Source organism: Catharus ustulatus, chromosome 6 (assembly GCF_009819885.2).
Source record: "Catharus ustulatus isolate bCatUst1 chromosome 6, bCatUst1.pri.v2, whole genome shotgun sequence".
NCBI lineage: Eukaryota > Metazoa > Chordata > Aves > Passeriformes > Turdidae > Catharus > Catharus ustulatus.
The window spans coordinates 23,881,042-23,895,739 of NC_046226.1; the positions used below are offsets into that span (position 1 = coordinate 23,881,042).

At 51.8% G+C, this 14,698-nt stretch overlaps 1 protein-coding gene across 1 annotated transcript in view; it reads left to right on the forward strand.

Moving 5' to 3' along the window:
* The first annotated feature begins 9,515 nt into the window (after nucleotides 1-9,515).
* LTBP2 (latent transforming growth factor beta binding protein 2) overlaps nucleotides 9,516-14,698 on the forward strand; it is a 70,195-nt gene continuing 65,012 nt past the window's right edge. The window contains exon 1 of the mRNA XM_033062931.2: nucleotides 9,516-10,035. Within this exon, the coding sequence (XP_032918822.1) occupies nucleotides 9,581-10,035 (455 nt within the window). The 5' untranslated portion in view covers nucleotides 9,516-9,580. The remainder of the gene's footprint in view (nucleotides 10,036-14,698) is intronic.

Below are 14,698 nucleotides of genomic sequence, written 5' to 3' on the forward strand. Positions count from 1 at the left end.
AAGCAAAAGGAAATTTTGCTTGGCAAGATCCAAATGATATTTTGAATCACCTTCCCTTATTTTCCAACCTGTTCTTCTCTGTTGTGTCTGGCAGTGCCTCTTAACCTGAATTCCTTCTAGCAGCTTTGTAGATTCTCAAGTCCCATGGAAGAAATATCCAGTAGTAGAACTAGGCCTCAGCATGGACTTCAGACAATGTTATATGTGCTCAGTGGTAGGAGCAGCTAAACACAGTGGTTCCCTCTGAGCAGTGACCTGTCTACAGCTCTCACATTAATTCAGGAGTTTTCTCCTGCCCTTTGTTCTATGAAATGTGGCTCACTCTAGTGTCAGAGGGACTAGCAAGGTATATGGGCAAACACAGAGTGTGCCTTTAGGGTGATCTCTTTTCCACTTTTCCCCCAGGTTTTTAAAACAAATACATAAAGAAATTGGCTGAGTGCAAAGCACCATAGAAATGTATTTGTATCTTCATCACTGCAGGTATACTATTTGAAGGTTTGGAGTTACCCCTGACCTTCACACCTTTATCTCTCCCCAGGCTCCTCCACAAAATCCTCTTGAATTTGGAACCACTTTGAATTAGTGATTCTAAAGAGGTAGTTCATTATTACTGAGACCATGGGAGTTTGGGAGGGAAGGTATTCACTGAGGTGTAGCTGATGAAATAATCCATGTTTGCCCTGATCTCCAAATGCCTCAATGGTCTTCAGTAGTGCTCACCACTGTGTTGGCAGAGTGGTTTCTCTTTCGGGGGTGATGAGAGCACAGTATGGTAGTCAGTACTGCAGGGCAGGAATGTTGCCTTCACCTGCAAGTGGACTGTCAAAATGGAAGGAGATGAGAGGATTGTTAGCCAACTGCTGATTAACTTCAGCCCAGACCATCTGAAGATCTTAAGGGCAACAGCCACCACATTACCAAAGCTCTCCTGCATGCTGGGGGTAGAGCTACCTCCTGCCTATCAGCTGTACAGGTTGTCTGTGTCTCTTGCCTCTGTCGCTCACACCCCAAAGTATTGGCTGTGTTTCTGTTGGTGTGGGATGACTGGAAAGAGACAAAAATCTGTGGAGTATGTTACTGAACATACTCCCACATTATGTGGGAGGTCTGTTGTTAGCGCTGGTGTGAGTGCTGCACATCTGAGAAACAAATATGATGAGAGGGGCTGCGCATGTGAAACAACTCGGAGCAGTGGGCCACGTTCCTCCTTTAGATCTGCCTGGTGCTGACAAGCCCATTAGTGGCAGCTTGGTGTTGCTGCTGATCAGGACTTCGCTGAGAGCAAAAGCCCTGGAGTCTGTGGGCAGCTGAGCTTTGCACAGGACCGAGATGATGGAGTCAGTTACCCCCTCCCAACCCATTTGATGCAGATTTACAATCAATTTTCTGAGCATGTGGAGTTTCTGGGAGATGTTTGGCTGAAGTCTAGGCTTTGTGTAGATGGCTCAGCAGGTTCTGGGGTGAGAAGGGCACTGGATTTCACTTCCCTTCACTTCACTGTTTCCTTCCTAGAGCCTTGCTGACACAGCTTCCTGGACCACTAGTGTCAGGAAGGGGCAGTTCAGTTTCTAGGGGAAGGTGGAAGGGAGGAGAGGCTCAGCCCAACCTGCATGGGGCGTGAGAAGGGCACCAAACCATCCTTGTAGCGCAGCTGCTTCCTTCACTGAAGCAACCAGACAGAGTTTCTGCCATACTCAGACTGTTTGGAAACATGTTGATAAACTTCCAAATGTCTATTTTACAATCCAGATGTGCTAGTCTTGGCTGTAAACCCTCATCTGAAGAACAGGTGTGCTATAATGTTTCTAGCAGTAGCTCTAAAGCCAGCTGGAGGCTTGAACTGAGCAGGGGCCAAGGGGCTGATGCCATATAGGATATGGATACTAGGGCAGGAACAGGTGAGGCAGAGAGCTGTAGGTCAGCTGTAGTTCACATCAACTCAGAGTCAGACTGTGAGGGAAGAAAGGGGCAAGCTAGAATATCCTTCAGCTCCTAGGCTGAGCAGCACTAGAACTGTGGCAGAAGAGGCTGCCCTGCTTGTATGGGTAATACAGATGCATCCCTGGGGTGCACTGGCCTTGGTTGGATCTGTCCTGGTGAGGAGGCACAGGACTAGAGCTGGCATTGAGAGGGGTCCCCAGAGACAGCACTTTTCTCACCACCTGGGGTGGGCCTGGCCATACTCTGTGCCCAGCATTCAGCATCCCCATGTCCCTTACATGGGATAAAGGCTAGCTACTGCTGTTGCTTCACTCTCATCTGCTCCCAGATTGCACTCCTGGCTGGGGAAGAACTTCCCTGCTCTGTAGCACTGTCTGGCTTCCTCCTGGTCCTCTGCAGCAGGAGCTGCTCATAGACCAGCCCAGTTTGCATTGCCTCAAAGCAGGCAGTTCTGACCTGATGCTGCTGATGTAGGGATGTTCCCCAGAAATATCAGGAACTCCCCACCTCCTTCAGTCCTGCCACCCTCCAGGAGCTTCCCTTGGCTCAGGGATGCAGAGGGCCTGGCTCTGGGAGGGGGGAAGGAGAGGGTCTCTTCCAACTTGATGGTGCCAGATGCCTTCCTCGGCTGCCACCTCTGCTGTCAGGGCTTGCCAGCCTTAAAGAAGGCAGGTGGCCACCTTTGCTGTTGGCACTTCTTTGTGCTTGAGTTGTGTAAGTCTTCCTTGCCTGCTCAGATGAACTGAAATAGGGAAAGGGGAGAGGGTGAGAAGGCAGAGGCATAGCCTAAAAATGCATGCCAGAACTGAGCACAGAGGTAATCATCAGAGAACATTGTCCCTGCTTTCATCTTTGGCTCCGAACTCCTCTGGGAGAGGTAGGAGAATCATGAATGACATATCTTTAATCACGTTATGGATTTCTGTGCCTGGTATCGTCCCTGTCTGGGTGGGAAGTGCATGTTTCCCTATCTCAAGCTCCTTATGTTTCTCAGAACATTATGACCTGATGTGGTGTGGCAAGAAAGAGGGCTTTGCTCATCTTCTCTGCAGCTGACTTGCATTTATTTGCTTCTTAGACTCTCATTCATCATTATTCTTATTTCCTGTAAGAGTCTGGGTCATTTCTTAAGGCTGTGTGCCACACCTATATGTAGTCACCACCTGACAGTAGTCAGAATGGCAACTAGTGAGGGGGACTTGTGGAACTGTGATGTCACCAGAGAGCTGGATTCCCAGCCTATGAAGTCATAGCTGGGAAATTGGGTACTCAGCCTAATCCCAATAATTACCCAATGGGACTGTAAAGTGTCAGTGCACTACTCTGTAGCATGATGTATAACTATTTCAGCTCTAATATGTGCCACCTAATAATTGCTACTTTTTTCAGTTCCCTAAGATTCACTTATTAATAAGCTATTAAATATCCCCTTGAAATCATTGCATTGTAATGAGCTGAGGTCACTGCTCACACAGTGATTGCAGTGCCCAAACTGGTAGGAAAGCACCTAGAATTCTGTGATGGATGTGAGCCCAAAATCTCAGGAAGGCAGAGTAATCAGACTAGTATACAGATATAACATCACCCCCACCAATCATTCTTATTTCAGGATCTACCATCATCAGTTTTACTCTGTTATGCAAAGCTGATGGGCTGAAGAACTTAAAGTCCAAGTTCCCCATGCACTGGGCATCCGCAATGAGACTCTTAAGGAAGGAACAGCAACCTGAAGGAAACCAATAATTGCTTTTTAGGAAGATTGCTTTGGAATCGCAAGTAGGAACGAAACTACTTTAATTGCAAACACTCTGTAGAATTCGGTTTGATTCCGGTTTGTTTTTTTCTGATTTCTTTGTTTTAAGAAGTTCAGTGTGGGAGGAATTTCTCAGGAAGAGCTTCTTCAACATATTCTGAGCATTGCCTGGGTTCTTCTGTCCTTGCGGCTGGAGCAACTGGTTTGCATCTCTTACATTTTTTACAGGTTGCGGTTTCCTTCAGAAGTGCTGCCTGTGAAGTTGTATCAGACACCAGGACTGGAGACTTTTCACTTAGGAGAGCACCTCAGGCTCCCTGCATACCCTCAAGCTGCAGTTCCTGCTTCCCTGTTCCCTTCCAGTCTATGACACACTGATGTTCAATAGCTGCCACAAGAATAGCCTCCTGGCATTGAGACCCCAGTGAAAAGAGGAAGAGCAGGTTATGGAAATTCACACTATCAGGGCCCTTTCCACTGTTTTCAGCAGTGCCCTGACCTCCCTCTTCCTGGGTCACAACCCATGAAAATGGCAAGATGTTCTTCTTCCCTTTCCCTCTGTAGTTAGGACAGCCCACAAATGAGTGGAACAGCTGAAGTCCTCCATTCGGCTGATGTCCTGAGCAAGCTTGTTCCACAGGGAACATGTGATGGAATGGATTTCCTGGTCAAGGCAGCCTCTGTGCTCCTAGGGCATGATCAGGCTTTCCTGATTTTCAGGCTCTGTTCACTGCCACGTGCAGTTCCAGCCACAGGTATTGGAGAAGCAGAGAGGCCTGATCAGCCTCTTGAGAAAAGGGAAGATTGCAGTCAGATCACTTCAAATAGGACTTCATTAATTATAAATGGACACACTCTCTTGAGCTGCTGTAGATCTGCATGAATCCCATTCTAATTGAGCATTCTTTTTTTTCCCTGAGGAGCTGCCAAACGGGCTCTAAATAGTGTGATGGATAAATATGGAACCTGGTTCTGCAGCCAGCCCAACCAGAGCCTTTCTACAGCAGTAGTCCACGGCAATCTCTTCTCTGCCTCACATTGCACTCCCATTCCCTTGGGTTCTGCCCTCTGATCCTGCTCTCCAGGTTTCTTTTTCCCTAGTGGTATGTCTTTGTCTTCTCTTGTAACCTCTTTCTCAGCATGTGATCTCAGTCCTTGGTAAAGCATGGACATACGCTCAGACAACAGTCCAGGAAATCCAGTTGTAGGACACCCAGTTGCCTGGTCTGTGCCTCCATCTCAGAGATTGCCCTGGTTAAATTAAAGCAGAAGGAACAATAAAACCAGCAAACCTTGGCTTTAGGCTAGAGCTGGACAATTTCTCTTCTGTTTTCTGACAACAAACCACTGCTTACACAGCTCTTAGCTGCCTGCTGGTGGCCTCCTCCCAGGGAGAAGCCAAGATGTCCCCAAGGCTCTGAGGGAAGCACCAAGAGTGTGTGGAGGTGGCTGAAGAATCAGGCTGTGTGTCTGGCTGTAGTGGCTCGTCTGTTGGAATGTCTACTTCCCTGGGTGCCATAATTATGAATGTGCTGAGCTGTGTGTATCTCATGGCAAAGGCAATGGGTGAGAATGCTGCCATGAAGGATTTGCTGTCTATGTTTGCAAGTTCAGAAGCTGCTTTTCCTGCCCCTCTGATGCCCATGGTTACAGAGACCGTCTCCAGAGATCTCTCTGTGCTGCTGCCTTGAAATTGTTTCTCTATCCAGCTCTCCACAGCTGCCATGGTCTCCCTCCTAGTGTGAGAGGCTCTTTTCAGAGAAGCTGCAAGTTGTACCTCTACAAGGCTGGCTCCACACCACGATTTTTAAGCCAATGAGGCTGGCCAACCTTCCCCTGCCCTTGAGCCCTGAGCAAGGGGAGCACTTCTTCCTCTGCGGGAGCTGCAGGCAGCTTCTGAATCCATGGAATGTGTCCCATCTGCAGTGTGTTACGGGTATGCTCTCAGCAGAGGAAGAAGCACATGTGGGTTGTGAACCCTTCCGAAGAGGAAGAAAAGAGGCTAATTAATCGATGGGATACAGTGCCAGGAGCACATCTGGGGGCCAACTGGCCCTGGAAGCATGGCTCCCAGGTGTTACCGCCCCAAAGGAATTGTGCAGAGCTGGTGTGGACCCATTGCCCCAATGGGTGGGGTAATGAAGGTGTGAGGGGGGGGCCCATCAGCACAGTCTAGAAGAGTTCTTTCTCCCTATCCTTTGAGAGGGCTCAAGAGGATGTGACTTATACTCGTCCCTCCAGGTCACAGCCTGCTTTGACCCCTCTGCCTCTGGCCCTGTGGCTTTGATCCTCAGCTGCCCAAGCACCCCACCCTCTCTGCCACAGACAGGACAGGTGCAAAGTGCCATCAGTGCAGGCCACACTTGCTCCTCTTCTCTTCAGGGTCTGATGAGCCTCTTACTTTCTGAACTGGCTGCCAGGTCTGCCTCATTCAGCTCAGTGCCCTGGTCCTAGAAAGCATGGACTTGCAGAGGTGCTGCAACTGTGTCTGCCCTTAGATTCTCCTCTGGTGCCATTTCTGCTGTCTAGAAGGTAGCATGGTGAATTAAGGGAAGTGAAGGCAGAAAAAAGCACTTTGAGCTGCCTGCCTGAAAGTCATGTCCCCAGAGGAGCCTTGTGCTCCCTGCTGCTGGTGGCTGGGCTGTCAAACCCTGCTTGCCAGCTTATTGCCCCATCCTCACTCTTCTACTGTTGATTTCTCTTCCCAAGTGTGGACTTGACCTCAGAAGCAAGCAGCCCAACCATCCACACTCTGCCTGTGTGAGTTCCTGAGCAATGAGGTATTTCATGTTTGACTGCTGAGCCCCCGCTGTGCCGCATGCTGAAGCCCAACCTGCACCAGGACTCCCCACACTGCCTGTCCTTCCTCTTTTTCAATGGCATTGTTTTTGGGAAAGGCCAAATATGAGCCATGGGACACCTGCACATAACCCCTGTGCCCTCAGCTCCTTGTGCCAGACAGCCCTTAGGTGGGGAGAATGGAGGCCACTGCCCTCAGCTGGCCCCTGTTCTGCTGCAGCACTTCTGTGGGATCAAATGACATCAGCACATCCCTGAAAAAGCTGTGTTTGCATGGAGCTGCAAGGAGCTCAGTGTCCAGCTCCAGGGGGAAACTGTAAACACAGAGCTAAGCAGATTTGAGAAGGGATGCCAACTCCCTGGGCCAGGCTCCACCGCAGCCAGGAGCAACTGCAGGAGGTGCCAGGGGGCCATTGATGGCTCTGTTGGGTTTGTACATCTCATTGCTCAGCCCCCTTAGGGAGGTACGAGCTCCTGCAGTCCCACTACTGGTGGTGCCCCAAGTGCAGGCTCCTGTGCACATGTTATCCCCTGGGGATGCTGAAGTCATCTTCTTCTCTGGGGTGATCCAGCACCTCTGGGAAGGAAAAATACACTTGTGCCCCCTGTTCTGGGGTTTCCTGCTCTGGCTTTGAACACTATCCTGGCTCTTGGCTGCTTTGTTTATGCCTTTGTTTACAGCATTGATAATTTTCTCGTGTCAGGTTTAGGCACAAGCATTCTTTCCACTGCTGCATAAGAAAGTAATTAGGTGAGGATGGAAAGGACATTCTTCTTTCTCAGAACAAAGAAACAAGCCACGGCTGTTACTGGGCATTGCTTATGACATCCACCCCCATGCAAACTTCTGCCCAAGTGTCTCTCTCTGCCCTGATAGGACAGAGAGGGGCAAACTGATTGCATCCTAGAAGTGCCAAAGCACCCTCTGGTATTTCTGCTGCCCTGTAAGCCAGCTGCCAGCACCAAGGTAAAGCCTGAACCCACTCTACCCATCATTCTGGTCACACTTGCTCACCTGTGAAGTTACCTCCCGTCTTTCTCCCTTGCCATCCCCAGCCAGAAGGGATGTGCAGAGGTCCTACTCCACTCCAGCATGCTTTCAGGGGGATTCATTCCCTGTGCATTTGCTCCTTTCCCAGCTCCTCTGCACACTGGAGGGTAGACAACAGTGCTTCCATCCCAAAAAGGAGGTGGCTATGGTTTGAGAGACTCCAAAAGTCAAGGGGCCATGATAAGAAGGGAGATGGAGCCACTGGTTTCAAGTAGGAGAGGCTTTAGGAGCACAACTGCTGGAGCATAGAAGTGGGGGAGCTGGACAGAACCCTCTGCCACAAAACTGTTGGAAAGCAGACAGCTTGGTGAGGATCGGGGAAGGCAGCACCTGTAGTAGGAGAGGCTGAAGGGAGAGGAGCATCAGTGGGATCTAACAGGCTGGGGGAGCATTGGGCACAAAAGAGGAGCCAGCAGTCCTATGTTGCAGTCACCCCGCACATCAAAAGGGACAAAATAAATCAGATAAAATAATTGACTGATACGACAGTTTGCCTTTTAAACCCAGTGGCTGAGCTGCAGCAGCTGGCTGAAGGAGACCCTACCCTGGGAGCTGCTGGAAGATATAAAGGTGCACCCGAAGGATCACTCTGTGCCCAGACAGAGTTCCTTGTGTTCTCCTGCAGACATCCAGCTGCTGCAGTTGGGGTCACCACAGGACCCACTGCAGGGACAGAATCCAGTAAGTATCTCTTTCCTGTGAGCATTTGTGGTGCCTTAATCTGTCTCTTTGCATCTAGAGATGCAGCGAGAGGCCTTTAGTCACCTGTTAAGTTAACCAATGCTTCTGTGGGGTGGAATGAGATCACCTCAAATAAAGGAGAGTGTCTGCACTCCAGTGGGAGGATTTGCTCCTTGCCCAAGATGGCCAAGAACAGCAGAGGTCTGTAGAGACGTCTGATTGAAGGTCAAGCTGATGTGTGTGGCTGAAAGGGGATTTGTGCCCCTGTTCTCCCTCCTCCTACTCTCAGTCCTTCTCAGTGCATATAAAGCAAAGCAGTCATTTTAATTCCTCCCTCAGCCTTTTGGTACTCAGGCAGTGGTAGATAGGGGGAAGGATGGACACCTACTCTAAGCTCCTGGAATATGTCTCCTGAAAGATCTCTCAGGCTGAAGGACCTGGAGCTTATAGGTGGGTCTTTTTCTAACCTGAACTTATATAACGAATATTATAAAGGCCTGAATGGGGTTGAGAAGATCTAAGAGCTCTGGAGCCAGCGTGGGATAGCCAACAAAGCTCTTCCTATTGCCGTGCCTTTCTCCTGGTAGATGTGATCCAGAGCAGTGAGAGGGTTAGCGGTGCTGATGCAGCTCTGCAAGTCCCCAGATGCTGAGGGGCAGCGGTGTATTCTTCTGGCATCCGTGTCTTCAGCTCTGTGTTCCCAAAGCCGGGTTCGCTCCACCTCTCCTGAGCGTTCCCAGCTGCGGCGGGACCCGGCGGCTCGCTGCGGCCCGGGCGGCGGGGCGGGCTGCGGGGGCTGCACGCCGGCTGCCCGGCCGGCGGCGGCTGGGTCTCCCTGGCCAGGCAGGGGTTAAGGCTTCTCTGTTGTAGTTTGTTTCCCTTTGCCAAAGTGGGTGTTGCTGGAATGTCTCCTCTCCTAAGAAGGGGGGCCGAGCCGTGTCCTCTGGAGAGGGGGGATGTCAGCATCAAAAAGACACAAAGGGGGAGGTTTCCAAAAATAAAACCCTCCATCCCCTCCAGGCGCTGCCAGTGCCAGAGGCAGGCGCGAAGGTGCTTGGAGCTGCCTGCAGAGCGCGGGATCTCACTGGCAGCCCGGAGAGCGGGGCCGACCGCCCTTCTCCTCTTCGTCCTCCTGCGGGGGCCGCCCAGGAGCCCTCTCCCCTGCCTCAGCGCTGCTCTCTGCGCCCCCGGCCCCGGTGGGCGGCAGGTCCCGTCGGAGTCCCGGAACGGGATGGGGCGGTGAGCGGGGGGCGGAGAGCCGGCGGTCCCCGCTGCCCCGCGCCCGCCGGGGGATGCCAGCCGGGCGCTGAGCGCTCCGCACCGCCCGTCTCCCCTCGCCACCGGCTGACACCATGCGGGGCGCTGCCGCCAGCCTCCTCCCGCTCACCTTCGCCGTCCTCCTGGGCTTCGCCCGCTGTCGGCCGGACTCAGCGCCTAGGCTGGAGCCTGGAGCCGGGGGAGCGGCGCGGCTACGGAGCCGGGGGGCTGCCCTGGGGGCGGTGGGCACGGCGAACGGCCTGTCCCCAGTGTCCCGGTCCCCTCCACCGTCACGGCCCCTCCCCGCAGCCCTCCACGTGGATCGCGGCTCCGCGGCCGCCGCGGGGAGCCCGAGCGGTGCCGACGGCCGGAGGCAGCGTCCCGACCGCGGGCTGCCCACGGCCCGGGGCCAAGCGGGCGATGCCGGGCTCGGCCCCGGCGCGGGACAGAGGAATAGGCAAGATTCCTCCCGCCAGCGGCAGAGCAGCGGGCTGAAAGCTCGAGTCGTGCCCCGGGCGAAGGAACCAAGCGGCAGAGGGAGGATGACGGGGTAAGTGCTGCGGTCGGGGGGAATCCTGCCGGGGTGCGTAGCGTGAGCCCCGCTGGTCCCGGCGCTGGCGAGCCCCGAAAGAACGCAGGGTCCCATCCCGAGCCCCGTGCCGCGTCCCCTTTTCCATCCCACGGGCGCTGCCACGTCCCCCGCGGGATGGCGGGGCAGTGCTGGCCGTGCCCGGGTGCGGAGCGGCGTGGGAACCCGCGCGGTGCTCGCTGTCGTGCGCCCGTCTGTGCCGCACTCGCGGCCGCGCCGCTCCCGGCCGCTCGTGGGTGCGTGTGGGTCGCCGTGCTCGCAGGCGTGGCGTGCTCCCTGAGGGTGCGTGGGCAGCCAGGCCGCTGTCTGCCACTGCTGCAGTGTGCGGTTCAGGAGGGTTCGGATGTAGAGATCGGGGCCCCGGCTGGCAGACAGCTGCGCGGCAGCGGGCAGTGTCCCAGCTGCCCTCCGGAGCTGCCCCCGGCCGTCCTGGGAGGCACGCAGGCTGGGGGACTCCCGAGGGGGATGTAGTATGATTTAGGTGGTGGAGAAGCTGGAGGGGCTTGCTTGGCGCTGCGGGACGGAGTCTGTCCGCTGCCGTTCTTGCTGCAGGTACCTGGCCTCTTGGCTCCCTCATCCCATAATGGGCCCCTTGTAAGCACTCCACGCCGCAGCTTCCCATGGCTTGAGTTGGCTCAGACGAAGGAGGCTTCCTATGACTTGCCTGGCAGGGCTGCTTCCAGCTCCAGTCGCTGGCTACAGCCCTGTGGAGGTGGAGGGGATATCGTATGGCGAGGCCAGCTGCTCGGTTGTGAGGGGAGCCTGCGAGTGGGACGTCTGGCACAGGGCTGATACTCTTCAGCCCAGGGCCCCTTCCTCTGCAGTTTCCTCGCTGCTTCCCCGTGGCTGATGCCCTTCGAGATTAGCTCCTTTGCAACTTGGGCAGGGCTACCAAAACCATCGCGCAGGAGTCTGACGAACCATGTGGCACTGTGTGTGGCTCTCATGGGAGCCTTGCTGGGGGATTATGGGGACAGGCTCTGGGTTTACAGCCCCCTGACACAGGCAGAAATGTCTTCTGCAAACATCTGGTGGGGAGCTTCACCAGAACACAAAAGGTCTGTCCCTGAGTTTTCTCTCTCATCTCCTTGCAAAGTTTTGAGACAGAAATATTTTCTGTGCCACTCTGTGCACTTTCCTTCAACAGATCCACGGAAGCACAAAGTTCGCTCTCCATCCATTATGTCTGATACACAAAGTATCACTAACAGCTAGGCATATAAATTCTGGGCTTACCCAGCTCATTATCTTGGCTTGCCAGCCACCCAGAGAGGAAGTCTTGGGAAGATCCAGTCCTGCTCAGTCAGATTTGGACGTTTTTGGGCTCAGAAAGATTTTATTCTTTCTGCAGTTGGAATGCTGTCAGTGTTGCTTTGGGATCATGTAGCAGTTTGGTTGAATTTGAGTCATCTGATACATAGCATGTTTGTTTTCAGAGTGCAGCTGCCTCTGGTGACAACAGCTGGCCTGTGCTGCTGTCAGGAGCATGCAGGCTGCCCCAAGGTTCATACTGTGTTCAGAAGAGTGCTGAACCTTTTTGCAAGTAGCTTTTCCCTTAATCCAGGATGTAAACAGGGATGGTTGGTCCAGCACTTACACACGGTTTACCTGTTATCATCTATATCAGAGAGTGCCATTGTCTCCAAGCCTAAAGGAAGAGCTGTGTCCTAGTGCTGTGTTTCTCATGCAGGCTCTGCTGCACTTTCTGCCTCAAGGCAGATCAAGGCTGGGGATACAAAGCTTTCTCCAATCCGCAAGAACGTCGGTTCTGAAAAGTTCCTGTGATGACTTTCTGTCTGTTCTGGAGTCCAAAGGGTCACTTTTGAAGCTTCTCTATAACTTACTATCTTTGGAGCTTAAGAGAAAGCCTGGCTGAAATAATTGTCCATCAGTAACCACATGGTGTTGCTCCTCATGGAAAGCTATCTGCCTCCACCCATTCTGTGAGACTGTCTTTCCACCTCCTTCATCTTCTTATGCCCCTTGCTGCACCAGACACATTTTCATCCAGGAGACTCAGGACCCCTAAAAAACTTCACTTTGTGATGTTTAATTTTTTTGCCAGGTGGGATATTTTCTGTTCTGCTATTTACACTGAACTCCTGCTAGTCTCTGATATGACAACCTTCATTTTCCCTTACTCAGGTAACTTTGAAGGCACACTAAACCCCGGTACTATTTATTTATACTATTATTTTGGCTAAGAATCTCAATTCCTGCACATGTTGCCTTTCCAGAATCCCCAGTCAGAGCTCTCTGCTGGTACCTTCAGGGGCCCTGCAGAGTTCTGTGGTTGAAAAAACCCATTTATTTTACTCTATGTTTTTCTATATAATTATTTTCTCACCTTGTCTGATAGCTGCATACCCAAGATTGAGTTTCTTTCCTGGGGACTCTTTGGACGTGTCTGCCATCCTGCTCATGTCGGACCTTTTTGCAGGTGTGACTTGTACAAATAACTTAATGAATGCATTCAACTTCATGACTTGCAAGAGCTGGGTTTTAGTATTTTCCCCAGAAGACTTACTCTGAGGTGATTTTTGATATCCCAGCAAACATCACAGAAAGTTACTGACATCTGACACTGAGTGAAGAAAACAATCCAGCCCTGAAAACATCACTGTTTTGCTCTGCTCAGCTTAACATCCCTGTTTCTCCAGCTCCCCTGACTACAAAGATTTTCCTCTTGAGTGTTGTGGGGTAGGGTAGCTCTGACACATGCCAACAAAGAGAGTACTTTTGTGCTGGATGCATTCCTAATTTGGGCTGGCCAATCCTGCTGGGAGGACACTGTTGGACATCTCCCTCTACATCTGTGTCCCTTGGGATGTGTTCCCCCTTGTTCTCTGCCCCGTGGCTGGGAGGGTGGATCACAGTGATGAGGAAGGTGAGTAAGGGGAGAGTAATCAGGGGAAGCCTCTCTTTCTGGTACCTGCCTGAAGAGTTTCAAGTGGCATGTGAAGCTTCCCAGGTAGCAGGCAGAGAGTCCCAGACTCATTCTTTCTCCCTCCCATTTTCTTTTTGGGCATTCTACACCCCAGTTCATGTTTAATTGCTGTCACAGACACCATCTGTAGCTGTATAATCCTGGTTTACCCAGGCTTTGTGGCATACAGGTTCCTGTTACAATGTGTTTATAGGATTGTTCAGGAGTGGAGGCAGTTAATGCTGATGTGGAATTGGCAGAAGGTTTTCAGTGACTCATTGATGCCAACAGCCTTTTGCTAATGTTCTTCACTGGGTCTGACTGCAAATATTTCATATGCATTTGGATGAAGTTCACTTTCCTGCAGCAGAAAGGCAGACCTGATGCTCTAATGGTCCCTCTGGTCTCCTGTGAGGATGCTGTACATGGTCTGAATGGAGTCAGCATATTTGGCAGCACAGAGCTCTGTGTGAAGCTGAAAGATGATGCATAGATTGCTATTAAAATAAGTGGCAAAGAGAAGGGTTCTTCTGAGTGCTTCAGAAACAGTATGTGATCATCACTGTAAAAGCCATGATCTTACTACTGTTTTCTTTTTTTTTCCTTCCCCCCAGTGCCTGTTATGGTTGCTTGGTTCCTGTTTAAGATAACACTGCAAGATCTTGCAGGTTGTTCTCATCCTGGGTACCTCTGCAAGCCTGAGTCCGATCCTGATGGTGGCCTCTGGCTGCAGCAGCAAAGGAGGGGATGAAGGAGTGGCTTGTGGCAGCTCCTTTGCTCAAGTTGAAGGTTGTACCAGTGCATCCAGTCAGGGCTATGAATGGTTCTTCTGGGTGCAGGGATGCTTCATGGCACTGGCTTCAGCTCTGTGGGGAGTTTCAAGGAGCTGTCTATCCCAGAAAAGGAGCAGGTCAGTGAATAGTGCCTGGGAGCTCCTGTACACCAAACTCCACATGCCAGGGGTTATACCTGGGCACAGATGGTGCGTGCCAGCCACAGAATGAAGAAAAGGCTTTGTTTGCAGTTGCTTGGTGCTGCTGTGCTCTTTGGAGACCACAGGTTGTACCTGGAGGCAGAAGAGGAAATGTGAATCCAGTGTCCCACTCTGCATTTTCCCATTTTCCTGCTGAGCTATGCCTTAGGGTTTTCTCTGGCACTGTGGCTATTTATCTGTCTGAGCTATTCAATGCCCTTTCACTTCAAAAAGGGGAAACTAGCAAGTTCCTGGCTACTGGAAATGGTCTCTGTCTGCTCTGGTCTGAGCTGGACTGGGAACTGTTTTGGAAGGTGCTAAGTGGCCCATGAGCCCTGTAGCAGCACAGTGTTACAAGCGATCAAGTCTCAGTGCCTTTGAATGTTCTCAGCAATGTTTCATTTCACAGGATATGTGTTAGGTGACCTGACCCTTAGGAAGGCAAATACATTAATTAACCTCTTCCACTGGTAAGGAGACAGAAATAGGATAGACTGATTGTTTGCTGAAGGGTTGTTTTGGCATCAGTGCTAGGGCTGGGATTAAAACATCCCATAGAACGTGACCTAGTATGAGGTTCAGTGGAACTTCAGCTCACAAGACCCATGTGAGGGCATGTTTTCTCTTCTGCTTTGACTATTGAGTTTCTTTCCAGCTGGGAGAGCTGCTGATCCACATGCCCATTCATACTCTGGTACCTCTGCTGCCCAGTCTTCCCTGGTTGA